Below are 24,160 nucleotides of genomic sequence, written 5' to 3' on the forward strand. Positions count from 1 at the left end.
CGGCAGCGCGGCGCCGTCTTGTCCGCCATCGGGCCCGCGACCGTTCGCGAGGGTCTCGTCTCGTCGCCGCCGCCGTCACACCGCCGTGACTTCCTGTCAAGACTTTGTCGTTTTGGCAGGGAGTCCCGCCGCGCCAAAGACGTTTCAGATGGAAGCGGAGAAATAACGGGAAGAATTGCCATCCGCTTCGACGGAACGATCGATTGCCGCGGCCTTGGTTTTTTTTCGTCGGCCCCGCCCGCCTCCCCCCGCCCCACGTTGACCGGAAGCGGACACGGCGGCGTTCCTCGACGTATGCGCGTCTCTGAAAAAGGTTCGAAGGAAGAAAAGCGCGGCGGCTGACCTGATGATGTCATCGTTGTGCCCCAGGTAGAACTTTTGGGTGTGCTCGCGGGCGTTGTAGACCACGCCCACCCCGGCCACAAAGTAGACCAGTTCCTTGCCGGCCGTAATCGATTCAAGTCAAGGCGACCCTTCGCGCGTGCCTTTCAAATGATGTTTTAGCATGAAGCTAATAGGACGATACGGTTCGGTTGAGGAATCGACCATCAAAGGCGTCAACGGCTATTTGGATGAAGGACGAATCGCTGCCGGGCATTGTCGATGCTCTCCGACTTCCGCGGTCCTCCGGGAAAATGATTTTGCAATCGACGGGAACGCAAAATTCATTTGGAATTTTCTACAATATTGGAGAGCTGAGCTGGATGTGCAGCAATGAATCGATTCATCCGATTGCTGCCATTTTCTCTCAAAGTAGTGATTGACACCCCCCCCCCTTTCAAAATGAGACTTTTGGAAGCACCTGCTTTTGGGAAGAAAAATAAATGATCGACTACACCAGAGGCTGAAGACTGTCAATTGATGTTGTTCCATCGTCTGCCCTGCCAGTTTGCATCGATCGACCTTTCTCGGAATAGTGGGATGGAAATTACGGTTTTTTTTTTTTTTTTAATCCAATTCATCTCTCTCTCTCTCTCTCTCCGCCTGTTTCGTATTTTCGCCAAGCGCGAGCGGGTCGGGACCGAGGCCGGACTATTCTTGCTCGCGAACGCCATGATTGTGAGCGGATGATAATCCTCGCACCTGCTGCCCCGCGGCCTCCAACGTCGTCGGCATCTTCGCGTTCCGCCGCCGCGCTCGAAGATCGACCCGCGTCGGCGACCGAGGGCGTCTCCGTCGTTCCGCGGCGGGACCTCGAGTCGGAACCGCGGGCGAGAACCGCAAGAATCGAAGGAGGAGAGCGAGGACGATCCCCGGATTGGACGCCAATCGCCAGACGGCAGGCCTGTGGAAAAGGGAAAGATGAGCACCTCCGCATCCGGACGAGGCCCGTCAAAATAAAACCAACGGTGGCAAATTCAATACCTTTGCCGTCGCCGGGAAAGGAAAAAAAAAACAAAACAAAAAGAGGCGGACGGTGTAGTCCCTTGAGGAACATCGGAGTCCACGCGACGTCGCTTTTGACTCGTTGAGGTTGTCCGGGCGCCTCGCTTTTATGTTGAAGCGCGGACTTGTCGCGTCTTTTGTCCTATTTTCCGCCTCGAGAGGGCGGATGCCGCAAAAGGGGCGCGGTGCACGCCGGGAGATGGAGTCCTTTTTTTTTTCAAGCCAAAAGCGAGGCCGAGAACGAGCTCGAGCTCGACGCTCAATCCGGATCTCGTTTCGACGTCGTCAAATGCCGCTACGGATTTTATTTGCTGTGCGATCGCGTTCCCAAAACCGGCGAATGTCGCCCGTCCCGTTGAAAAATGCGATCGGTCCGCTTCGACCTTGGGGGGGCTCCCGAGGCAGCGAGGACAAGAGCGCTTCGAGTTTGATCCCCCCCCCCGCCCCCCATGACAAGCGTTGGCAAATAAGGAAACGACGCGTCAAAACCAAAAGCATCATGGCGAGTGAATTCAACAACTGGCGCAATCACTGAATGAATCGTACGCGCACGCATGTGTGGTTGACCCATTTGTGTTTTTCATGTAGATCCCAAGGTCAAATGTAGATTCTTTAACAAACACACACAATTTTTAGATCGATATTATCAAAGATATCTTTTGATATACTGAAATATATCCAACTGGCGCAAAGATTGCATTTTGTGACGGAAAGGGTCGACGAGCGCCCCTTTGACGTCTCGCGACGGTTCTCTTCTCGAGCGGCGACCCCCGACGTGCACGTTCGCATTGTCGGCGCGCAGCGGGGAGGGACCCCATTCCGGTGAACTGTTTCTCAACGGATCTGTGCACACATTTAAGAGAAGAGAAGAGAAGAGAAGAGATCCTTTATTGGCCCGCATTGGGGAAATTGACAGTCGACAGCAGCGAGATCGGGAGAAAGAAGAAGGAAAAAAAAATGGATGAGCTCGTCCACTCCCAAAGACGTTTTGAAACGTCTTTTCAGACTTGCTCTAGAATTGGCCGGTCCCGAGTGAGTTGGTGGTGTCATTATTTGTTGATTTTTTTTGGGGGGGGGGGCACAATTGGTGACCCCCCCCCTTTTTTTTCTTCTTCTTCTCGCTTGGAAAAGGCGTTTCCTCAGGCGGAACCTCGGCCTGAATGGGCAAAGAGATTCACGCCTTCGTCGTCATCGTATTCGCGCAGCTCGCTTTGATCCTCGACGACGCTTCTGTGAAATCCGCCTTGAGCGAAGCGCACGCGCGCGAATCCTGCGGCTGAAAAGCATCGCGAGCAAAGATTTGAGAGCGTCCACTTTATCGACGAGCGCGGCGTGCGCTTCGCCGGGACGACGGCGTCAGAAATCCAGCCACTGGTCCAAGTAGACGCAGTTGGACGGCGAAATCTCGCCGCCTTCGCGACAGTCGTCGAACACCTGCCGGCCGCAAAACAGGAAAAAAAAAAAAAGGGACGTCAACGCATTCAAGAGTCGTGGGGGGGGGGCGGCAAACGCCCGAGATTCCGATGACGGATCGCTCGTCGGGGCGCAGATTGAGACGAGCGTTTGAAACAGCGAGCGCAAACGGCGACGCGGAGGTCCCCACCCCCGCTAAAGAGCCGAGAAGCTTCCTCGAGACGGAAAGCGGTCTGGCGTTACCGGGCACAGTCCGCACGGCGTCTTGACCAGGCCGGCGGGCGCCGCCACGGCACGGACGGCGCGGTACAGCTTGATGCGGCCGTCGGCGCAGCCCGGCGTGCCCTCCTTGGCCGCCATCACGTTCATCTCCGCCTTCCCGTCGTACACCAGCGTGTCCAGGATGGTCTCCGTGTCGTCCATGGACAGGTCCACCTGGGCGGGGAGGGAGGTCGGAGGTCGGGCGTGGGGCGTGGCGTGGCGGGGCGGGGCAGGGCCACCTACCTTGCTGATGCCCAGCTCGCGCATGTACTTCCAGACTTCGTGCGAGGTGGCGAAGGAACTGTTCCTCTGGAGCACGGGACTCTGCTCGCCGACCTGCGCCGACTCCGCCTGAGGGCCGCCGACGCGCGTTAGCGGCCAATCGCCGCCGTCGCCGCTAACGCGCGAGGTGACCTTTACCTTGCCGTGCAGGAACTTGAAGCACTGCTGGTTCAAAACCTCCACGAACTCCGACTCAAAGTCCTGGTCGCTGTACCAGGCGCCGCCGGTCACCGAGCGGTCGGGCTGCACGTTGTACAGCATGTACACTTTCTTCTTGGACGCCTGCGCACAAAGACGGACGGCGGGTCGCGCGCTCGGTGATTTGATTTGTATTTGACGCGAGACGGGTCGGAACGTCGGCAATCTGACGGCGGGCGGGCTGCGAAACGTCGGAGGCGGCGGGCGCGCCGCACTCACCGCCACCGACTTGACGGCTTTGATGAGTTTTTTGCTCTCGAGGTTCTTGAGGATCTTGTTGATCTCGGTCAGCGGGAGGTTGCTCTTGAAGCGGATGTCGCGGCTCCAGATGCCTGCGGGCGGGCGGCCGCTCGTCACGCTCTCAGGGAGTCGCGCGCCCGACGCGCGCGTCGGGCGCCGCGCGCGGCCCCACCTTTGTCGGCGGCGTCTTCGATGATCTGGTAGACGAGCTTCTCCTGGTTGTCGGAACCTTTCATCTTGCTGCGGTCACGGGCGGGCGGGCGGTCGGTCACGCGAGGCGCTCGAGACGCGCGGCTCGCCGTCGCGGGCGCGCCTTACCTGGCGCTCTGCGCGTCCTTCAGCTTGTAGAGGAGCCCGCCGCTATTCCGCAGCAGATCCAGAAGACCCTGGCGCACAGGTCAAGCAGAGGTCAGCCGCAGACCGGCGCGAGCGAGCGGCGAGCGGGCGAGGGAGGGGCCACGGACCAGCGAGAGCAGCTTGTTGATGGCGGCGGCCCTCTGCCGAGCGTCCAGGTGCGGCATGTCGTTCTGGATCACCTGGTCCGTGATGCCGTGGGGAAACTGCTGGCACAGCGCCTTGATCCTGAAAACACAAGCCGGGGAGCGCTTCGCTTCGCTTCTTCGACGAAAGGGACGCGATCGGGCTCACCGCAGCCTCGCTCATTTTTCCCCCTCGACGCCGTTTTGGGCCGTCACGTGACACAACCTCAAGATTTCATCTCGTCATCGGCGAGCGGGGCCCGTTCGGATTCGTCGCGCGGCTTCATCCCGACGCAAGTTGATCACGCGTACGGCAGGCCGACGCGAAACGCGTCAACGGCACGACTCGGTGAAAGGCGAAGACTGCGAAACGTCAAGGCAACCGAACGCGATCAAGCTCGAGACAAAGTCTCTGACCTGTTTTCAACTTCGGCGGGGTCGCAGTTGTTCGTTTCTTTCTTCACTTTCACTTCGGACATTTTGAACGCACTCTTAGCCACTCGATAAGGCACTTTTTTTTTTTAAATACTTGACTAATTGCCTAAGCGTCCTTTTCTCGGGAGCCGGTTAGCCAGCCGTGCTTCTCCTTCCCTCTGGGCGGGGTCCTAAAAAGATGACGCAAATGTGGGGCACGTCCAAAACGTTGCCTGATTGCAAGCACGCCTTTTGCAACGGTTGCTGAATGACAACGGAAAAAAAAAAAAACGGGGTCCCTTTTCGCCAGTTCAGAAAACTGTCATACGGGGATGGTTATGAACGCCGCTGTCGCACAAAATGTTGTGAGCCGTCAAAGACAGATCGCTGGACGGGGTCCTAAAAGGACGAGGGGGACGTCGAAAAGGTTGCCTGACCGAAACGATGCCGTTTGTCCCATTTTCGGACCGAATAACAGAGTCGCGAGATTATTTGGGCTCCGCGCAATGCCATATTTTGCTCGACGTTTTCGATCAAGCGGGGCGGCTCCTCTCGCCTCCGCCCGCGCGGCCACCGGCGCGCATCGCCGCCGACTCACCGTAACGAGAAGTGAAGCGACTGACTGGCGGCCATCTTGCGTTGCCATTCGCGCAACGCACCTTTCACACTCATGCCGCGGTCGCTGCGAAATAGAAACCTAACCCCTGCAAGTCACTTATCACCGTACGAAGATAACGTACTCCGAATGCTCGATGCTGACGCCGATACTCCCGACTCAGGAGAAGACGCGCACTGAGAACTCGCTGCGTTTTCATCCAAAAGCCAACGCTAGTCGTCCGTAAAAGTGGCAACGTGAGATGGCTGCCCTCCGGCTTCGGCCGCCGCAGTCCAGTCGCGAGACCGTCGTCGTTACGCGCGCGCGCGCGTCGGAAACAACCGTCGCCCCGGTGACGCACGCAAAACATTCACGAGCTCGCGCGCTCGGCGGTGTTCAAGTAGCCTCAAGCTTGACTCGGAGTAAGTTCGCCATGAAAAAAATCAATGAAATCAAAGATCATCATCGATAGATGGGATGACAGCGCTTGTTTCCATGTACCGTTGTAAAAACGTTGGACTTTGACGTCCTCCTCGCGTTGATTGCTGATGATCGGTCTGATTGACAGCTCAGACGCGACCATGACAGCGGGGGCGGTGGCGGCGCCGCGCATCATTCCCATCGTGCGAGGGAACAAAGCCACGTCAAAGAACCACATTGACACCAACACGCTTGTTTGCATTCAGTCAGGTGGGTACGTGATGAGCGACTGGAGAAAAAACACACACGTCATTCGCTGGCGGCGCGCGGTCGAGACGTCATCGTGCTCACACGCGGCCGGACGTGCGTTTGCATGTGTGTTGACGCAGACACGGGCCAGGCGCGTCTTCTCTACACGCTGGACGGCTCCGAGCCCGCGCGCGAGGCGCCTTCGGGCTCGGGAAGCGGCGGGCGCCGCTACCTTTCGCCTTTCCTGCTGCCCGGCGGCCGAGTGTGCGTGCGAGCCGTGGCCGCCACCAGGTAGCGTCGCGTCACACTCGCCGTCGCCTCCGCGGGACAATCGCGCGACAGACAAAAAGCAAAGCCCGAGAAGGCGCTTCCCGTCTCCTCATCGGCCCAGTTTTGCGGCTGGACGGCGGGAACCGGTGACGTTTGAACCGTGAGCCCAAATTGCCTCGCGTTTCGCGGACGCACGAGTTTGGTCGTCGGAGGCCGTTTTTGTTCAAACGCGACATTGATTTGAAGAGAGAGGGACGGCGAACCAAAAGGCTCGTTTGCTTTTGAAAGCGATCGAGAATTTGCTCACGTTGGTATTTTAGCAAGAAAGCGCATTGCCTCGGCGGGCCGGCTAAAAGGACGCGGCGGGCCGGATCTGAACCCCGGGCCTCGGCTTTGACACCGGGGTTTCAATCCACGGAGGCCGAGCTGACCACTCGCCCGGTTTTCCGTCGGCAGCGACGGCCGCGAGAGCGCCACCGTCACCAAAGTCTTCGTCGTCCGGGAGGCGGAGCCTTTGCAACAGGTCATCAATCGATCGCTCCGCCGATCGCGCGCTCGGCGGATCACTCAGCCGCCCCTGCGCTCTTCCTTTCCAGGAGGCGATTCCGGGCCAAGGCTTGCGCCGCGACGTTGCGACCTCGCGCCGGCCTCAAGGTGAAGATTTTCAACCCGCTTTTCTGGAGCCAACCTTGTTGACGGAAGGCTCTTTGCGATTGTTTGTCGTTCAGGGTCAAAGGTGACGGGCGGCGCCCGGTCCCTTTCGGGTCCTCGCGTGGCTCCGCCCGCCGGCGTTTCCGCGCGCTCCGGTTGGGAGGTCACCGGACCCCCCGGCGGCGCGCCGGACACGTGCGCTCACTTCCCAAGGTAAGATCCGCTCCTGGGCTAAACGGAACTCTTCGCCGACACGCTCAGCTCGTCGCCCGCCCGTTCGGGAAGCGGCGCCGCTCTCCTGAAATTCTTATTGGGGCAAGATTAGTGGCGCAAAGACGTCGTCACGCCACTTTTGGCTGTTTGCGCGGCCGCAACGGGGACGATGTCCACATCGAGTTTGAACAACACGTCTGCGTGTTTGTGTGTGAATAGGTGTCCAATTTTCTGTCTGACCTGCGGCACTTTGGCACCGCACGCGAAGGCCCCCGCTGATGGAGGACAGGTACCGCGGCAGCCGAACGCCGGCCGACGACGACGACGTCGTCCCACTGACGTGCTTTTGCGTGCGAGCGTTAGCCGCTGCGTTGCGTGTGGTGCCACGCTCAAGTTCCAGTCGACGCTCACGTGTGTTCCAGAGGCCACGCCCCCGGACAGCAGAAGCTCCGCCGCGGCCTCCGGGTACGTGCGCGCGCGTACGTCGAGAAACGTCGACCTCGGAAAACAAACTCGCACGCAATTTGAGCTGAGTGGATGTGGTCGTTGTGTGTCAGGCTCACATTTTGTGCGCGTGTTGTGGACGAGGAAGCCCGGCTGACCTGTCGCACTGTTTGACGTGCGACAGCCGCCTGCGCACGGAAGGACGCGCGCACGTAGGGCACTCACGCATACATCCGTACGCCCGCCCGAAAGGCATGCGCGCGTTTTTTTTGTCGCGGTCGCAGACGGCGTCGGAGGTGGAGAGCGCCCCCTGTGCGCAGGAGGACTCGCACGAGGCAAACCCGTCCTGCTCCGCGTGTCGACGTGTCAACCGGGGGGACGCCCGCTACTGCGACTGGTGTGGCGCAAAGCTTTCCAAGGTGAGCCCGTCTCGAAAAAAAAAACATTTGGCTGGCGTGGCGCGGCGTCGTGCGGGAGAGCGCGGTCGGCTGCGGCCTCCCGCGACGTCCGCAACGCCGACGTCGCCGTTTCGACATCCCACCTCGACAACGCGTCTGCGCGCGTCCGCAGGCGCGGCGCCGGGCGCAGACCTCGGGAACACGCTGGCCATCGGGGACCGACGGACCGCGGGCGCCGCGCACCGCCGTCAGCCCGGGAAGAGGTCAGACCCAAGCCGCGCCCCCGCGAGCTCGCAAGCGTTTCAGACAAGCGCCGACCGGCGCTGGAAGGGTGACGATGTCGCGGGTTGAGCGGACGTGTCCCGCCAGGTTACTGGAGGAACCAACTGGATCACGTGTGCGCTCACCTGAGGAGTTTTGCCCAGAACGACGCCCCCTTCAGGACTCTGTTGGGAGAGCCTCGCCTCGGCCGGGTACGAGCCGGCGACGGTCCGCGCCGCGCGCCGCGCCGTCACTTCCCGTCTCCTCCTTCCCTCAGATGACTCGGGCCGCGCTTCAGGAAGACGGCCGAGAGGTCAGTCTGACCCTCGGCTTCGCGGCGGCCGAGGACGTCCGGCACAAAGTCGGAGAGAAAGCCAGGGTTTCCGCTCGGAGTGGCGTCGGCGTCGGCGGGCCGCGCGCCGCTGGACTTTTCTCTCCTCTTGCCTCTCGGGTTGCCGGCGAAGAGACGGCAGCCGCGCCGGAGACGCGCCCAGGCCGGTGACCTCCTTTGCGATCTGATGTTAGCGTGGAGCAAATGCGCTGATTTGTTTTCTCTCATGGCAGCAAGTGGAAGCAAAGCAAGCAGCGTTGAGATGGTGAGACGAAGACGTAGGCACACCCGCGCACCTTCCGCATTCGCGTTTGGCTCACATCCCGCTTGTTCTAATTTGCGGCGGCGCCAGTCAAAGGACGTCCAGCTGCTCCAGGAGTTGGGACCGGGCCGCGGTCGCGTGGGCGTCGTCCGGCGGCTCCTGGATCAGGTGAGGAGTCCGGGCCGACGGGGCGGCGCCCCCCCCCCGCCCCCCCGCGCGGTCTGCCAACGGCTCTCCGTCCTCGTCCTCCAGGGAGCGGACCCCAACTGCCGGGGCGGCGCCGCCGCGGCCATCGCCGCCATCAACGGGCATCACGCCGTCCTGCCGCTTTTACTGCAGCGCGGCGCCGACATCGACCGGCGATCCGGCCCGTAAGACGCCGCCGTCGTGCTTGTCCGGCTTTTGATGAAATGGACGGGGAACCGTTTGGAAACGCGATCGGGACGAAACGGAAGCGCAAAAGCTCAGGCCCCGTTGAAAACTTTGAATCCGAACGGCCACGACATGGCGCGGGGTCCCTCAAGGGTCCGCCCTCCGGCCCCCGGGGTTGGGCCTGTCTCGGCTTCCTCAAACGACCTCGCCGCTTTGCAAAGGCGAAAAATGAAGCCTCGCCGTCATCCGCGCGCACTCCCTTTCCGCAGACTCGGAGCAAAGCAGGAGAACCTCGCCCGCCCGAGCTTTTGTCTCCCGAGCGGCGGCAACCGGCCGGCGTAGGAAACGTTGCCATTTGGTCGCGGTCCGGCCGCACCCAGCGCGGGTCGCCTACGGAGGTCGGAAGGTCGCCCGCGTTAGGTCACGCGCTAATCTGCACGTCCGTCCCGGCAGGAAGAAGAACACGGCGCTGCACGAGGCCGCCGCGCGAGGACCGGAAGGACTCGGCTGCGCGCGAGTTCTCCTCAGGTAGCGGCGCTTAGCGAAAGACGCTCTCTCGCCGAATGGCGTCGGCTTCGACTCCAAGAATGAAAGGCGACGTTTGATTGACGAGCGTTTGTCAAACGAGCACGCCGAGCGAGGACTCTCGTTCCCAAAACGTCAAGGCGGGCTCGCGCAAAGCGGTCGGCCATTTTGTTTTTTTTTTTTGTTTTTCTCTTTCAGCTGCAACGCCGCCACCGGAGTGCGCAACGGCGACGGTCTGACGCCGTACGACGTGGCCATCGCCGGCGGATGCGGCGACATGATGTCGCTACTTGGTGGCTCCGCCTCTTTGGGAGGGGCGGAGCTCACGCCGGGCTCAAACTCATCTCGGGTCGCGTGAGCGACACGCGGGCGGAAAAGAAAAACGCCGGGGCGCGGATGGAGTTTTTATTGGCTCAAATGACGGGAAGACGAAGGGGGCGGCGTCAGCGTCGCAATCGCAGGAAGAAGGCGTGTCGACACTCGGCGCTGTCCAAGGCGTAGTACTTGTCGTAAAAGTCCAGGATGTACTCCTCGGCCTGGAAGCCGAACTTCTGGTAAAGCAACATGGCGGGATTGCTGGCGGACACGTGCAGAGTCACATCCTTGCCCATGCACGTCTGGGGGTGGGGGGGGGGATTGTTAGAATTTTTCTGCCCCGGGGGTACGTTGTCGTCCCTCAATTGACATCCTTTTCAATTTGTGACTCAAAAATGTTGATAAACCGTTGTGGGTCAAAATGCAATTTCCCTCGCGTTTCTTTTCGCCGCCACTTCGGCGTCGAGAGGCTTGGCGTCGCCCGACACGACACCCACGCGGGCGCGTCGTTTGACAACTTCCCCAGATGGTCAACTTGGGCCCAAGTTGAGAGCGGAGGGGTCTCACCTGGATGAGGTGGTAGATCATGAAGGTTCCGATGCCCGCCCGCCGCCACTCGGGGTGCACCAGCAGGAACGAGACGTACGCTTCGTTGTACTTGACGTCGGGCACCATGAAGCCGAAGCCCACCACCACCTTCTTGTAGAGCGCCACCACGCTGAAGTCGGGGTACTGCAGGCACTCCGACAGGTCCACTCCTGGGGCGGGGGGGCGAAGGTCACGGAGGCGTAGGCCCGCATCGGCGTCGGCGCCTTACCTGGCCAGAAGCCGTGGCGACACATGGCGTTGACCGAGGGGATGTGATTGGGCCGCACGTAGCAGTAGTCCAGGGGGGCGTCGGCCTCCGGGGTCCAGCCGGGCTCGCGGCGGTGAGCGTGCGCTCGGATCTCGGCCAGCAGGCGCATCTTCGGGGGACGGCTCTCGTAGTCGCGCCTGGCGGAGCCGCAATTTCCAGCGATTCGGAATTCCACGTCCCGACGCGGCGGCGGCGGCGGCGTTCTTACCTGATGTACGTTTTGAGGAAGCGGGACGTGTACGGGCTCTTGACGCTTTGCTCCGAAGCGCCGTCGGCGCCCGTCAGGCGACAGCCGAAAGAGAGCCGAGGCGAGGGCGACCCGCGGCGAGTCGAAGCTTTGGCCTGCGGAGGAGAGGCACGAGGCGGCGCTTTGGCGAAGCCCGGGGCGCCCCGACGGAGCGTCCGCGCGGCCGCCCTCACCTGGAAGCGGTCCAAGACCCGCAGATCCCGGCCGGCGCCGGGCCGCCCGCCCCCCGCCGCCGCCTCCCGAGCGCCATAGACTCCTCCCGCCAGACTGAGGGCGCGGTCGATGTCCAGCAGGGGGAGTCCTTGCTGCCGCTTGGCCTGCCGCACCAGCAGCTTGCGGCGGAGGCGGCGGGCCTGCGGCGTGACGGCCAGCGCCAGCGGGCACGCGTCCAGACGGCGCCGCAGCGTCCGCTCGTCGTAGGGGCCCATGAGGGCGTGGCGAGGAACGGGAGGGCTCCCGCGGCTTTTGTCGCGGCGGGCCGACGACCTCTTGCGCTCCGAGATTGCTTGCGCGCCGAGGCGGCGGGCGGAGGGGCGTCCTCCATCCCGGGGTCGATGGCGGCGTCCGCCTCCATCTCCTCGTCGTCTGGACGCCGTGACGGAAAAACACAAGAATGAGGCGGCGGCGTGGCCGCTCGCGTGACGACGGGGCGTCGGCGGCTTACCGTGAAAGAGAGCCTGGGGCGGCATGGCGTCCGGGATGAGGTCGGCCTCCGACAGCAGGCTGGGCGTGGCCGAGTGGGAGGCCGGCGTCCCGGGCGCCGAGAAGTCGGGCGAGGGCGACGGCGACGGGCTGGTCAGCGGCGTCCTGTCCGAAGAACTGACGGAGGAGAAATCCACCACCTCGCCCTTCTCCAGGAGGGCTTCCGGCGGAGGATGCCGCCGCCCGCCGCCGCCCGCCTTGACGGGCGCGGAAGGGGCGGCGCCGCGCTCGGAAAAGCCCGCCTCCTTCTGAGCCCGCCGGATGTCTTTGGCCTCCTGCGTGCGGGAGCGCTTCTCCTTCAGCTGCATGGCCGTCTCCACCGGGTTCCTGCCGCCCCGCTTGCGCAAACCTTCCGCGGCGACGGCCGGCTCTGCCGCCGCCGCCGCTTTGCGAGCCGCGCCTGCCACGCACGCGGGAATGTCGTCGGACGGGGCGTTGAAAACGCAGCCGACGGCGGCTCACCTTTGGCCTTGGCGGCGGCCTTGTGGGCGTGGGCGCGCAGGGTCGGAGGTCGGTTGTGGACCAGCTTCCACCATCCCGGCTCGCTGAACTCCTGGGCCCCCGAGCGGAAGAAAGTCGGACTGCCCACCGACAGACACCCCGCCACCGTGCTCCACCAGGTGGACGTCTTTTTCCTGCCGGGGGTGCCAAAAGTACGTCAGGCGCGCCGCGCGGCCAGAAGCTAACCATCGCGCGGCGAGAAACCACCTGGATCCCAGGAGGAAGTTCCAGTGGCGGCCGATGAAGGCGCAGATGTCCTCCTTCCAGCGGAAGTAGCCTTGGCGTCCGGTTCCCTCCAGAGACAGATTGTACATGGCCAGCATGACCACCTGCCGCACACAAAGCGGGTGTCAGCGGGCGGCGCCGATCGCGCGGGCGAGGGGTGGGGTCGGGGGGTGACCTGCTGCCAGGTGAGCCGCATCCTCTCGAAGCTCTCCTCGCCGTCCTCGGAGCAGTCGCGGCACACAAACTTGAAGAAGTTGTCGCCCTTCAGGTAGCTGGGCTGGTTGCCGTGGAGGCGAGCTACGGGGGAGCGGGCCACGTTTTAGCGCCGCGTTAGCGTGAGGGGGGGGCTAACCCTTGAAACGCAACGACCGTATTGGCGCCCCATCCAAGGGGGCGAAGCGGGGGGTCGCCCCCCCCCCCCCCCCCCCCCTCGCTGATTGCTATCTCGGCGCCTGGTCGACGTGCCGCTTCCCACGCCCTGGCCTCGGGCCGCCGCAGTCACCTGGTAACAGTTTTGCGTGTGCGTTTGTGTGCATATTGATCAGTGATGGTACAAGTCGTGAAGATCAGACCAGTCACAACAACATGCAGCTAAAAATACACGCGCACGCACACACGTGTGCACACACACATAAAGGCGTACCGGCGGGGATCCACTTGTGGCATCGCTCGCAGTAAAAGGCCAAGTGGTCGCAGGCCCAGACGGCGTCCGCCTCCTCGCCGGGGTCGCTGGCCAGGGAGTCGCCGCTGTGGTCGTGCGACAGGTCCGGCGAGCCCCGCTCCTCCGACTCCACGATCAGAAGCGTTTCGCCCTCCACCTCGCCCTCCTCCAGGCCCTCCGAGGCCGAGGCGCACGCCGCCCGGTCCTCGACGCCGCCCCCGTCCATGACCCCGACGTCAGCGCCGCTCCTCTCGCAGGCGAGCGCTTAACTTCCCGTTCTCCTCCAGGAGCCGCACGTTCCTCTTCTTGCGCTCGACGCGCTCCAAATCTCTCAGGACGCCTTCGTGGAGACGCTACACGCACACACACACACAAGGCCGCGCCGGTCGTAAGCGGTTCTCCGCCAGTTCGCTTTCGCACCTGCGCTCGTTTGGCGGAACGGCCGACTAGCCCGGCTGACTTTGGGCGAGAGGCGGGATACGGCCCGCGCCGGTCGGAGGCTACCGCTGACGCGCGACAAAACCAAATGGTCAAAATCAACAAGAGGAGGGGGGAAAAAAAAAAAAAAAGATGTACAGTGATCCCTCGCTACTTTGCGGTTCGGTTATCACGGGTCCAGTGCATCCCGGATTATTTCAAACATATAAAAAAATATATATATATATTTTTTTTAAATGTACGTGGCCTACAGGACTAGAGATGTTGCTCTATGCGACTCGCTGTTGTTTTGAAGCTTCTAGCGGACTCCAAAAAAAATGTTTTTTTGAACCGTTTCTGTTAACTGGACGCTACTTGGCGGATTTTCGTTTATCGCGGGTGGTTTTGGTCCCGACGAACCGCGATCGACGAGGGGTTACTGTCACGCTAATCATAACGACAAGTGGTCACAACTCATAAACGACTAAATCAATGATTCTCTGGATGTTCGATCCCATTTTTTATTTATTTTTTTTTTTCCCAGACGGGTACACGATCCGAGGTTCCGAAAATTCACAATTTCAGTTCAAACGAAAGCACCGACGACTCACTTTGATTCACTCGAAATGAACGAACAATGAAAAGTGACGACGGTTCCGTGCGGAACCGCAGTTCTGTCTCGTCCCCCGCCGGTCGACGTTTGTTGACTTCTTCAAACAAGAAGTACAAAGCGGACTCGAAAGAAAGAACAATCCAGACATTCGGAGGGGAAATGTCCGGCTCGCCTCAGCTCGTTGTTAGCTAGTTTAGGCGGGCAGCCGGCCTTGCAAACGGCGGCTTTGGGTCGCCCCGGCACGGCGGGGGGGGCTGGCTTTGGGCTCACCTGTGTGTCCCGGGCCTGCTTGAGATGGACGGCGACCACGGTGCCCGCGGTCACCAGCACAGAAAGTCCCAGCACCGCTTTAGAGGTCGTCGACATCACGTTAGCAATAGCCGACGTGATGCTAATCGCTGCCGCAATCCGGCGGTGGCGGCAACGGCTGCTACTTCTTCTTCTTCTTCTTCTTCTTCTTCTTCTTCTTCTCCTCCTCCTCCTCCTCCTCCCCCCCCTTCTTCTTCTTCTTCTTCTTGCGGTTTCTTCATTAACTATGGTTAAAAAAAAAAAACTACACGAGTCTTTATTGTAAATTCAATGATTATTCTAGCAAAATTCACAAATCCAAATGAAGTCATTCAAAGCCTCTTTTCTTAATTTTCGAACCAGAAAGCAGTGGACTTGAATTCTGTTTTGCATTCCAAAGAAATAAGAAAGCGGTTGAGACTCTTGCTTTATGGCGTTCATTTCGATTGGTGGAGCGTGAGCGCCACCTCCCGTTCAAACTTGGGAACAGAGTGACCCGGAGCCCTCCCGAACACGCTCTTTAGCCGGAGACGTTGTGAGCCCGGTTTTCGACGCGAGAGCTCAGAATTGGGCTCGATCCGCTTGAGAAATTGGTGGTGAGAAAGTGACGGGTCGGATGACGCGGGTGGACAAAGCGACTGCCGGCAAGCACCGGAGGTCCACTCTGACTATTGATGAGGCGTTTTATTGACCAGTTGACATAAATAAGAAGCATACACGTGAAAACAAAGAAAGGCTCACATCAATAACGCCAATCGAATGTTGTCAAGACGCCACCTTTTTTTATGTACACACATTTGAGGGCCCATTATTTGACAGCAGCCCCTCCCTTTTCAGCTTGAAATCCTTGCCAGAAGAAGGCAAGCAATGCTTTCACACATTTTCAAGTTCCTGTTCCTTCACAATAAAACACATCCGGCGCGCATGGATGGATACGTGGGGAGTTGCCGATCGGATCTCTCTTCCGTTGACACGAGGCCAGCGGCCTTTCTACGAAGCGTGCGTGCGGACAAACAAAGTCAACAAGTGGACGACCCCTTCCCTGAAGAAGAAACCGTTTCATTCCAGAGCTCCATCGAAATGGTCCCTCTGTCATGGCGCCGCAACTGACAATTATTTCCACCAATGAGTCATCCGTCAATTTCAAAAAAACAAAACAACAACAACAGAACAGAACGTTGACATTTCCATCCCTTTATTCCAAAGTGGGACATGATTTCCAAATGGTTTGGTCCTTCTGTCGGAAAACCTGCCAAAAGGTCCGCCGGCTTTGTTTGTCTCCGATGTAAAAGCCCAAGTTTGCAAACGTCTTCTTTTGATTTTACGCAAAAGATATTGCGCTAAGTTTCGTTTTCGCGGAGGATGACTCATCAGGGAATATTTGGCGGATTTGCACGATTTGAAGTTCGGCGAGGTCTCGAAACGGCTGATTGGTCAAGATAGTTGTCGATGAATTTGATCATTGATCATTGATGAGTCGTAGAGTCACCGATGAATTCTTGCACCTCTGCTCGATCGGTTCGCACTTTTGGAGAAACGTTTGCCGACACCGCGGTGACGCTCGCTTAAGACGCTCCATCGGATTCGTCCCCGTTTCCCTCCGCCCAAATTGAAAGGTGGCCACCTTTGTGAGACCGATGAGGAAAACGCTTTGGGATGTCAGGAGGTGAAAGTAAGGACTACGCAGCACGCGGCAGCCGACGTCTCCGGCGTGGAGCCGCAAAGACCAGAACTCCCGCAAACCGGCCCGGATCTTGCGGCGCGCTCACCACAGCGTTCATAGCTCGGCTCTGTGTACACGCGCACGAAAAAAAAAAAAAAAAAAACGCAATGTAAACATTATCGTAGGAAAAAAAACACACCTGAGACATCGCTGTCAATCCTCTTCAAATAGCCGCGTCATTTTTGGGGTTCCCGTTGCCATGGCAACCAGAGCTGGCAGAAGGGGGGCGGGGGTGCCCGTGCCCGTAGGGTTCTTTTTGACACAAAAGAAACATTTTTGTGAGTTTGGCTAAAATAAGATGATGAGCTAGCTAGCTAGCTTAAAAAAAAAAAAAAAGAAAAAAAAAAGTCTTTTTTTTTTTTTCCAATTCAAGACAGTTCCGTCTTTGCTCCAAAACGAAAGACAAACATAAGTAAAAATAAATGAATATCGGCGCCAGTGAACAGCCGTCCAAAAGAAAGCGGAATTAGCCTAGCTTAGCATAGCCCCAAATGCCTGATTTAAACCCCCCCCCGAAATTCTGAGTTATATTCGGCTCCAGACTTCAAGATGTCTCCGGAAGCTTTGCGGACGAGCCGGCTTTAGGCTAGCGCTAGCAAGTCGCTTGGCCGGGCCATTCTTCGAAAACACTTTTTGCGCCTTAAGTAGCGAGCTGATGAAAGGTGTCGCGTCAACGTACGACGAAGGGAGCGAAACAACGCCGGGCGTGCCATGCGCGAACCTATTCTCGGCGCTGAGGCGAGGCTAACGGGCGAGGCCTCCGATGCGCGCAAAACAGAAGCTGGCAGATGAAGAGGTGTTCCAAAAAAACAAAATCTCATCACTTCGTGGCACGCTGCGCGCTCACGTTAGCTTGCAGCGCCCGCTATTATACATGGAAACAACAACAACAACAAAGACATTGGAAGAGTTCGGTCGTGACGCATTCAAACTCAGAAGTTCAATGTGCGACCCAGACACATTTTCGTCGCTCTGGTTGCGACCCGTCCCGCCGAGTCGACATAATTATGCCCCCCGCCCACCTATTCCTTTCAGGGCAGATGACTCAAAACAAGCGAATCGTGAGTCACGACCGGTCAGTCTTTCTCAGCGCTGTCCGTTTGCCGTCAGGAACTCTGCCAATTTGTTTCAAAGTCGGCGAAAGCGTCCGATCGTGATGCGTTTCGATCCATGTGCGACCCACACACATTTTCAGAGCTTACCGTTATCCGGTCGCGCTCGAGACGCGGGTCGCAGTTGTTGCGAGTCACGACCCGGAGTCCCGGCGCGGCCAACGGCGATGCGTGAAAAGATCACCGGGGAAGTCGGACGGCGTCGGAGAGTCCGGTCGCCGTCGTCCGGACGAGCGCTCGAGGGACCGCTTGGAAAAAAGCCACGGATGAGAGCGACGGCGGATGGCGAAGAGACGTGCTTCCCGTTGGACGATGGCTCTTGGGCGCCCACGACAACGTTCGGGGTCAAGTCTTCAGGCTCGGAAGGGGAGGAGCCTCGCGGTGGCGCTAGCCGGCTAGCTAGGGAGCGAGCTAGTTAGCCAGTTAGCTCGCTCCCTAGCATCGCGTGGTGGCGAGGACGGTGGACGGTCTCCGCCCCCTCCGTGGAGCTCCTCCCCCAGTTACTGGCGGACCTCGTTTGCGATCAGACTGTCCTCCCCCGAGTGGAAATCCGCCTCATTGATGTTGTTGCCGCCGTTGAGCATGTCGTCGTCCTGAGACGACGCCCGGTCCTCCTCGCCCCCGCCGCCCGGCTCGTCCGAGTTGGGGTCCTGGAGCACCTGGGCGATGTACATCTGCTGCGAGGGGACACAAAGCGTCGGGCGGGTTGCTTAGCCACGTCGCTCACCTCGTACGTCCGCCGCTCGGACACGTTCCCATTTCAGAACGCGAATCGCCGGGTTACGTTTGTCGCCGGCGACCGCTCACCTGCGATTTGGACGGCGGGGAGGCGGAGCTGCGGGCCGGGCGTCCGTTCTCCACCACTTCCGCGTCCGAGTCCTTGGTGTCGATCTGCCGTGCGACAAGGCGCCGTTAGCGCCGGCGCGCGCGGACGGGGCGGGCGGGCGTACCTTGTAGTTGTGAGCGCTGAGGTACTTGAAGTGGCCGAAACAGACGTGGGACAGGCACACCACGATGGTCACCACCAGGACCACCAACGTGAAGACCGAGGTGGGCGTCTCGAAACCTGCGCGCTTGGCACCGTTAGCTTCACGGCCCCCGCCCCCGCCAAAGGAAATCAGCAAGGAGCCCAATCGGCACGGTCCGAACCTTAGCGGGCTAATGTTTGACTTGACTCGCGCATTTCTACTTCTCCCTCGACCGATCTTGGAGAAGTGCAGTTCAAGATCCAACTGCACTTCTCCGACAGAGCGGAGGAAGGGCATTCCAGGGCGACCGCAAAGGGACGGCCACGCGATGGAATGTTGCGCTTGCAGCCGACGGAACCCCCCCCCCGGCGCAACTGAGAGACAGACGCTCATTTTCGGGGGAGTCTCCGAGGGACGGAGGGCGGGAGGAGCTTGCCTGTCCGCATGGTGGAGAAGAAGAGCAGCCAGAAGAGGCAAAGGATGGGCGCCGCCACCACCTGAGTCACGGCGCCAGAATGGATCTTCTTGTCCAGCTTGGACGGCAGGTACGCGTAGTACATGTTGTAGCGGTCCACCAGGTGCTTCAGCAGCATGTACATCAGACCTGGGGGCGGGGCGGACAGTCAGCCCGGAGCCCGGAGCCTGCGCCGCCCCGCCCCGCCCCGCGCTCACTCACCGAAGGGCACGATGATGGGGCAGGTGATGCTGTAGGCCATGACCACGGTGAAGACGTTCATGATCCACGCGTACGCCGCCCCGAACTGGAACTCGTACGCTTGATGCTGACAGCGCAGGAAATCGCGTCAGTCGATCGGCCGGCAAACAAACGCGGCGCGACATCCGGCAGGGGCCGGGATCCGGCCTTCTGCTGCGGCTCGCGGAAGAACTCGGTCAGAATACGGACTTCTGGACCTGGTTTTTCCAGACCCGCTCTTCTGGATCTAGGCCTGATAGAAGCCGTTCGATAAACCTGGTCAGGATCCGGCCCCTTGCGCATCTGGTCTTTTCGACCCGGTGACAGGACCTGGTGTTTTGGACCCGGATCAGACCTGGCCGGCCTGGATTATAGCCTTCTGGGCCCGGTCATCCGGATCCGGTTGGGTCTCAGTCGAGATGCGCCCCCCCCCCACCCCCCCGACCCCCTCCGGACCCGATTTGATCAATCCGGATCCGGGCCGGGTCCTCGAGATCTAGCGAGGATCCGGCCTTCCGGACCCGGGCCGATCCCGCCGTGCGCTCACCCTCTTGACGTTGCGTCTGTCGGCGGCGGACGGCGCCAAGCAGAGTCGAATCATGTACATGAGGAGGCCCGGGATCCGAAGCAAGTCCATGGCGTTCCCGATGAAGGCCGAAGCGATGACGTAGTTGACGAAGAAGGCGCCGTTGTCGGGCAGGAACACGCACCTGAGGGAAGCACACGCACCCGGGCGGTCTTGTGCCGTGTCTCCGGGCGAAAGCGAGGCGGGGGAGGCGAGGCGGACACTCACTCGAAGCGGACGGTGCCGTCGGCCAAGAATTTTTTGTCAAAGAGCCAACGGAAGAAAACATCCAAGCTGAAATGGCAGAGGGAGGGCGCGGCGGCGGTCAAAAGCGTCGGACGACAAACGGAGCCGCCAAAGAGCAACGTTACCTGCTCAGGCCGAGGGAGGGCAGCAGAAGAACCATAAAGATCAGGAAGGTGTAGCACTTGTGCATCGTCGTGCGGTTCTCTCCGGACCTGCGCACACCTTCGAGGATTAGTCTGGCAACTCAAAGTAGACTTTGGAGCGCAAAACGGCGACCGAGGACCAGCCGGCCGGCGCTTTTGACATGAAAAGTACTCTCGGGACGATGGGCGGCGTCGCTCGAGACCTGGTCCAGTGCGCCTCGAAGAAGGCCGAGTAGTAGACGATGGTCGGCAGCAGGGCGGAGAAGGCCCACAGGAGGAGCGTGGGGAAGAACTGGGTCACGATGGGGTTCTGCGGAGGCACGAGGGCTCAAAAGCTTGGCCGGCGCCGAGGCCGAGGCCGAGCGCGCGGTTCCTCTCACGTTGAGGTACTCCACCGGCTTGGTGACGTTGAACTTGTCCATGGTGGAGATGATGATGGCGGGCGTGGTGAGGAAGAAGAGCAGCAGGAACAGGATGCAGTTGATGATCAGGCAGCGGATCCACCAGGAGACGCCGCCCAGCGACAGGTGCTCCCTGTCGGAGCGCACGCCGACACGTCACCCTGCGGGAAGCGGCGCGGGCACCCCGATCGGGACCGGGACCGGGACCCACCAGCGCACGTTCTGGGGGTCGGGCGCGTACGAGACGTTCCAGTCGTGCACGTGGAGCGCGTCGCCGAATTGCGAGGAGCGCGGCTCCTGCCGGCAGCGGCAACCTTGCACCTGACACGCGTTGAAGTCCTTCAGGATTCTAGAGGGCCGACGGGAGCACGGGTCAGGCCTGGGACGCGCCGCGTGCGCCGGCTGGCCGCGCGCGGCTTTCCTTACATGGCGGTCGTGGCCTCGTTCTGGAAGGTGACAAAGGCCATGCCCAGAGGTTTGGTGTGGACCTTTTCCTTCTCCCTGCGGTACTCCGCCTTCAGTTTTGCCTCCCTCTTGGTGTAGAAGCTGACCGCCTCCTCCTGCCGGCAAAAACGCACGCACACACAAACCGCGATCGACCGTGCGCCCTACGATCCGATGCGCGAGGTCTCGGCTCGCTGTCGGCGAGTCGGCGTCAGGTATCGTCCGGAGAAGTCTCGGGGACTTGAAAGCGGGTCGGGTTAAGCGCGGTTTACTGTAGGCCTCGCCGGGGCGTCAAGTCGGTGGCGGTCATCTCGGTCCGGTCGAGGTGTCGTCAGGGGGAGCGAGCGAGCGAGCGAGCCGAGCAAGGCGGCGGACCTCCTCGCAGCCGGCGATGGCGCAGCAGCAGAGATGTCCGCAGGGCTTGGGGTTGATCATGGTGGGGACGTGCTCCTTGGCCATCAGGTCGGTGAAGAACTTCTTACTGCGTTCCGTCTTCTTCCTGCGGCGCGGGGGCGGGGTCAGACACTCGCCGACGCCCCCGAAGGCGGCCGGTCGCTCGCTCACCTCTCGGCGTTCAGAGACATCAGCTTGGCCACGTTGTAGCAGATCCGAGCTTCCAGAACCGCGCAGTTCTCGTACGCCTGCCTGAGTAGGGGGCGGGGGGGCATGCTAACACGTGCAAAGGCAAAGGCTTCGGCGCAAAAAGGCGATCGATGGCACGTACTCAAAGTGTTGCTTGATCTGACTCTCTTCGGCGTACTTGGAGATGCCGTTGATGAATAAAGTGCGCTTCACCTGCGAGGCACAGACGGAGGGATTGGCGCGGCGCTCGCTCGCTCGCCGCGCCGTTTTCTTACCAGGTCGTCCTCCTTGTAATGCATCTTGGACGTGTGTCGTCTCATGCTGTAGACGGTGAGCAACAGGTACATGAAGGCGAACGTCGTGTGCAGCCACAACAAGTTGGTCCTGCGGGCGCCGGCAAACAGTTTGAGCGTCACGCGCGGCGCACACTCCCCGAGGTCCCCGCGAGGGAGGTTTTTGGCTTTGTTCTTTTCCTTTGCGACAATCTTGTTCTCCGGCGATGGGACCTCCGTCGTTCCGAGTCCCTCGACAAGCTAGCTCGGATCGGCGGCGCGGACATCGAACGCTGGCGTTATCGCGGCCCCGTTAGGTGAGGGGGAAAAGGGCAAACTCACCCGGACTTCAGGTTGGCGATCGTCGTGCGGCCGAAGCTGTAGGCGTTGTTTTCTGAAAAAGCAGCCAAGATTCCAAATCAGCGAGACGGAACATCTCGGCGCCGTTTCTTCCACCCGACGAATTCGGAACGGCGATCGCGCCCAACGGCTCGCGTCGCTTCGAGACGCGGACGGACCACGACGGGAGCAGAAAAGACGAGGCTTTGGGTTGGACTGGAGCTACCACCCACACATCTACGCGAGCGGCGGCTCTACCAATCCACGAGTCTGCTAGCCACACGTCACCAGTGAGAGCTCGCTCCAAGTGACTTTACCTTCTTTGGACGGCGGGCCGCCTGCTCCTTGGTCGAGCGGCAAATCTTTGCTGATAATTCGGACTAGACCATCGCGCGCACACACACACACACACACACACCAGTCCACATCCTGCTTGTCAGTTCCAAAACATGTGAAAGTGATTATTCAGGTTGAAGCGTATTTGACGCTCGGCTTTGACTTCCGAGGGTCTCGGGGAGGGCTGGCTGGAGATCGGGGGCGGGGGGGGGGGTTTCTCGGCCAGTGATCGGTCGCGATTCGTCTCACCCACCCAGCAGGTCGCCCGAGAAGTTGACGGGCAGCACGATGCCGACGGAGAGCACGCCCACCACCACCAGGAGGCCGATGATGTGACGCTGGAAGGACAGGTAGTGCACCGCGTCCTCGCCGCACTTCTCCCGGATCTCCTCGTCCCTGCCGCCGCCGCACATGTCAGTCGCGCGAGCGGGGAAGACCGAGCCGAGCCTTTGCCCATCGACAACTCACTTGATTCGGAAGATGGCCGTCAGCCACGAGCAGAAGCCCTGCCGGCCCCAAAGGGACAGCAAAAAAAAAAAAAAAAAAAGACACAGCAAAGTCAACAACCGAGACCGTCTCGCATCCCCTGAAGCCGAAACGCGCTTCCCGGGTCAAAAGGAACACCCCGCCCCCCTCGCATTCAAAAAAAAAAAAAAAAAAAGACGCAAATAAGCAAGGGGAACAATGTCAGGCAGCAGCTAAAAAGACGAGGCGTTGTCCGAGTGGGCGGAGTCTCCGAGGCCCCCTTGGGCCGACCTCTGACCTGCTCATTGTTTAAGTGGATTAGCATTAGCATCGGCGTCGCCTACGCCCGGCGGATTAAAGCGAAAACACGCCGATCCGTCCCCGTGACGGCGACGACTCGAGACGTGCGTCTCCTTTCCTCATGCGGCGCGGCACGCTAACCGAGCGAAGGAGAGAAGGCGGGAGGAAAGGAAGGAGAGAAGCAGGCGCGCTCACGTTGTCGCGCTGTTCCAGGTCCACGGAGCTGGAGACGGACGTGAGGCGCTCGTAGCGGTCGGGAGTGTCCGAGTGCATCGCCGCCGACGCCACGCTGAGGAGACAGCCGAAGGGAGGGTCGGTTAGCGCTTAGCTTCCGGCCCCGCACCAGCTAGTGCTCGCACGACGACACAGACCGGGAGCTAACACCGCATCACTTCCTGCTCACGGCCCTCGGGGCCTCCGGCTAACTCGCTAGCTGGCTAACACGCCACAGGGACGCTGATACACGCACGCACGCACGCACGCACGCACGCATTACCTTTTGACCGGCTCATAGTTATCCCTGTCTCGTCTTCGGCTGAATTGTTTTCATGTCGGGGACAAGCACGAAGAACGGTTAGCATCGTAGCGGCTATTAGCATGCTATTAGCCACTCAAGACGAGCGGCCAGCCATTCGTTGTCTGCGTGCTTGACTGTCGTCGACTCCCCCCTCCCCCCTCGGTCGGGAAGGCCGAAGCCGCTCACCTGTCGGCGTCGGTGACCAGCGCCAGGCGTCCGTAGTCCCACGCCACCTTTCGTAAGATGGAAAAGACGAAGAGCAAGACCTGCGGGGGAAGACGCGGCGCGCCCGTTAGACCGCGCCCGACCAAGCGCTTTTGCGCGGCGGCGGCGGCGGTCTGACCAGGAAGCACATGAAGTCGAGCGCCAGCACGGTGGGCACGCCGCCGAAGGGCAGACCTTGCAGCACGGTGCTGCGGATGCGCGCCGAGTAGCAGTACTCCTTGGAGCCGCCGTCGCCGGAGCAGTTGCCCCGGGCGGCGCCGCAGGCCCGGCCGCCGCCCGGGGTCGCCATGGCGATGATCAGCAGCGGCAGCATGCTCAGCGCCGCATCCCGCTCGCCTT

General features: G+C 60.5%; 5 protein-coding genes across 8 annotated transcripts; 1 reads left to right on the plus strand and 4 right to left on the minus strand.

The window, feature by feature from the left end:
- Positions 1 to 2,253: 2,253 nt before the first annotated feature.
- Positions 2,254 to 5,298, minus strand: polr3f (polymerase (RNA) III (DNA directed) polypeptide F). The gene is made up of 9 exons (XM_019889649.1): positions 4,677 to 5,298; positions 4,245 to 4,362; positions 4,099 to 4,166; positions 3,953 to 4,020; positions 3,760 to 3,872; positions 3,481 to 3,624; positions 3,304 to 3,411; positions 3,043 to 3,234; positions 2,254 to 2,820 (listed from the first exon to the last, which is right to left on the minus strand). Exons 1-9 carry the CDS (start codon positions 4,736 to 4,738, stop codon positions 2,743 to 2,745), a joined length of 951 nt encoding a protein of 316 aa, XP_019745208.1. The 5' UTR covers positions 4,739 to 5,298; the 3' UTR covers positions 2,254 to 2,742.
- Positions 5,299 to 5,415: 117 nt separating this feature from the next.
- Positions 5,416 to 10,025, plus strand: dzank1 (double zinc ribbon and ankyrin repeat domains 1). 3 transcript variants are annotated; one of them, XM_019889645.1, is made up of 16 exons: positions 5,416 to 5,690; positions 5,837 to 5,958; positions 6,078 to 6,228; positions 6,664 to 6,730; positions 6,804 to 6,861; positions 6,936 to 7,071; positions 7,291 to 7,360; positions 7,435 to 7,536; positions 7,629 to 7,934; positions 8,086 to 8,386; positions 8,452 to 8,547; positions 8,739 to 8,770; positions 8,852 to 8,935; positions 9,020 to 9,138; positions 9,593 to 9,667; positions 9,863 to 10,025. In XM_019889645.1, exons 2-16 carry the CDS (start codon positions 5,850 to 5,852, stop codon positions 10,020 to 10,022), a joined length of 1,866 nt encoding a protein of 621 aa, XP_019745204.1. In that variant the 5' UTR covers positions 5,416 to 5,690; positions 5,837 to 5,849; the 3' UTR covers positions 10,023 to 10,025. The 3 variants fall into 3 exon arrangements, 1 of the variants encoding a protein (XP_019745204.1); XR_002170559.1 differs by lacking the exons at positions 9,020 to 9,138; positions 9,593 to 9,667; positions 9,863 to 10,025 and having other exon boundaries at positions 8,452 to 8,770; positions 8,858 to 8,909; XR_002170558.1 differs by lacking the exons at positions 9,020 to 9,138; positions 9,593 to 9,667; positions 9,863 to 10,025 and having other exon boundaries at positions 8,086 to 8,770; positions 8,858 to 8,909.
- Positions 10,026 to 10,055: 30 nt separating this feature from the next.
- Positions 10,056 to 13,422, minus strand: kat14 (lysine acetyltransferase 14). Its single transcript, XM_019889640.1, is given in 11 exon segments — positions 10,056 to 10,281; positions 10,547 to 10,737; positions 10,797 to 10,972; positions 11,044 to 11,177; positions 11,256 to 11,587; positions 11,590 to 11,667; positions 11,747 to 12,184; positions 12,247 to 12,419; positions 12,493 to 12,614; positions 12,686 to 12,807; positions 13,154 to 13,422. Coding segments are annotated over 11 exon segments (2,184 nt in total). The 5' UTR covers positions 13,398 to 13,422; the 3' UTR covers positions 10,056 to 10,107.
- Positions 13,389 to 14,651, minus strand: pet117 (PET117 cytochrome c oxidase chaperone). Its single transcript, XM_019889658.1, has 2 exons — positions 14,472 to 14,651; positions 13,389 to 13,524 (listed from the first exon to the last, which is right to left on the minus strand). The coding sequence occupies exons 1-2, from the start codon at positions 14,565 to 14,567 to the stop codon at positions 13,408 to 13,410; spliced, it is 213 nt and encodes a 70-aa protein (XP_019745217.1). The 5' UTR covers positions 14,568 to 14,651; the 3' UTR covers positions 13,389 to 13,407.
- A 1,925-nt stretch (positions 14,652 to 16,576) lies between these two features.
- LOC109527629 (CSC1-like protein 2) lies at positions 16,577 to 24,154 on the minus strand. Of its 2 annotated transcripts, none has more exons than XM_019889639.1 (22): positions 23,940 to 24,154; positions 23,783 to 23,862; positions 23,275 to 23,368; positions 22,783 to 22,820; positions 22,568 to 22,710; positions 21,982 to 22,033; positions 21,643 to 21,751; positions 21,510 to 21,580; positions 21,350 to 21,430; positions 21,161 to 21,284; positions 20,768 to 20,901; positions 20,553 to 20,690; positions 20,321 to 20,474; positions 20,144 to 20,250; positions 19,923 to 20,009; positions 19,780 to 19,845; positions 19,534 to 19,696; positions 18,969 to 19,074; positions 18,729 to 18,896; positions 18,275 to 18,390; positions 18,132 to 18,215; positions 16,577 to 17,998 (listed from the first exon to the last, which is right to left on the minus strand). In XM_019889639.1, exons 1-22 carry the CDS (start codon positions 24,132 to 24,134, stop codon positions 17,825 to 17,827), a joined length of 2,484 nt encoding a protein of 827 aa, XP_019745198.1. In that variant the 5' UTR covers positions 24,135 to 24,154; the 3' UTR covers positions 16,577 to 17,824. The 2 variants fall into 2 exon arrangements, with proteins under 2 accessions (XP_019745198.1, XP_019745197.1); XM_019889638.1 differs by having other exon boundaries at positions 16,577 to 18,001.
- Between the last annotated feature and the right edge of the window lie 6 nt (positions 24,155 to 24,160).

The sequence above is a fragment of the Hippocampus comes genome, unplaced genomic scaffold, assembly GCF_001891065.2.
Source record: "Hippocampus comes isolate QL1 unplaced genomic scaffold, H_comes_QL1_v1.1 scaffold301, whole genome shotgun sequence".
In the NCBI taxonomy this organism is placed as follows: Eukaryota; Metazoa; Chordata; class Actinopteri; order Syngnathiformes; family Syngnathidae; genus Hippocampus; species Hippocampus comes.

Bases quoted from the DNA above. Each gene is read 5' to 3' on its own strand.
- polr3f (XM_019889649.1), bottom strand. From the start codon at position 4,738: ATGTCCGAAGTGAAAGTGAAGAAAGAAACGAACAACTGCGACCCCGCC. The intron at 4,167-4,244 runs GTCCGTGGCCCC...CCTGTGCGCCAG, and splicing joins TCAACAAGCTGCTCTCGCTG to GGTCTTCTGGATCTGCTGCG. The intron at 3,412-3,480 runs GTAAAGGTCACC...GGCGGCCCTCAG, and splicing joins TCAAGTTCCTGCACGGCAAG to GCGGAGTCGGCGCAGGTCGG.
- dzank1 (XM_019889645.1), top strand. From the start codon at position 5,850: ATGACAGCGGGGGCGGTGGCGGCGCCGCGCATCATTCCCATCGTGCGA. The intron at 7,537-7,628 runs GTACGTGCGCGC...GTTGTGTGTCAG, and splicing joins AGCTCCGCCGCGGCCTCCGG to GCTCACATTTTGTGCGCGTG. The intron at 8,936-9,019 runs GTGAGGAGTCCG...CTCGTCCTCCAG, and splicing joins TCCGGCGGCTCCTGGATCAG to GGAGCGGACCCCAACTGCCG.
- pet117 (XM_019889658.1), bottom strand. From the start codon at position 14,567: ATGTCGACGACCTCTAAAGCGGTGCTGGGACTTTCTGTGCTGGTGACC. The intron at 13,525-14,471 runs GTGAGCCCAAAG...GTGTGCGTGTAG, and splicing joins AGCAGGCCCGGGACACACAG to CGTCTCCACGAAGGCGTCCT.
- LOC109527629 (XM_019889638.1), bottom strand. From the start codon at position 24,134: ATGCTGCCGCTGCTGATCATCGCCATGGCGACCCCGGGCGGCGGCCGG. The intron at 21,752-21,981 runs GTGAGTTTGCCC...CGGCGCCCGCAG, and splicing joins ATCGCCAACCTGAAGTCCGG to GACCAACTTGTTGTGGCTGC. The intron at 20,475-20,552 runs GTGGGTCCCGGT...GCGCTCCGACAG, and splicing joins GACCCCCAGAACGTGCGCTG to GGAGCACCTGTCGCTGGGCG.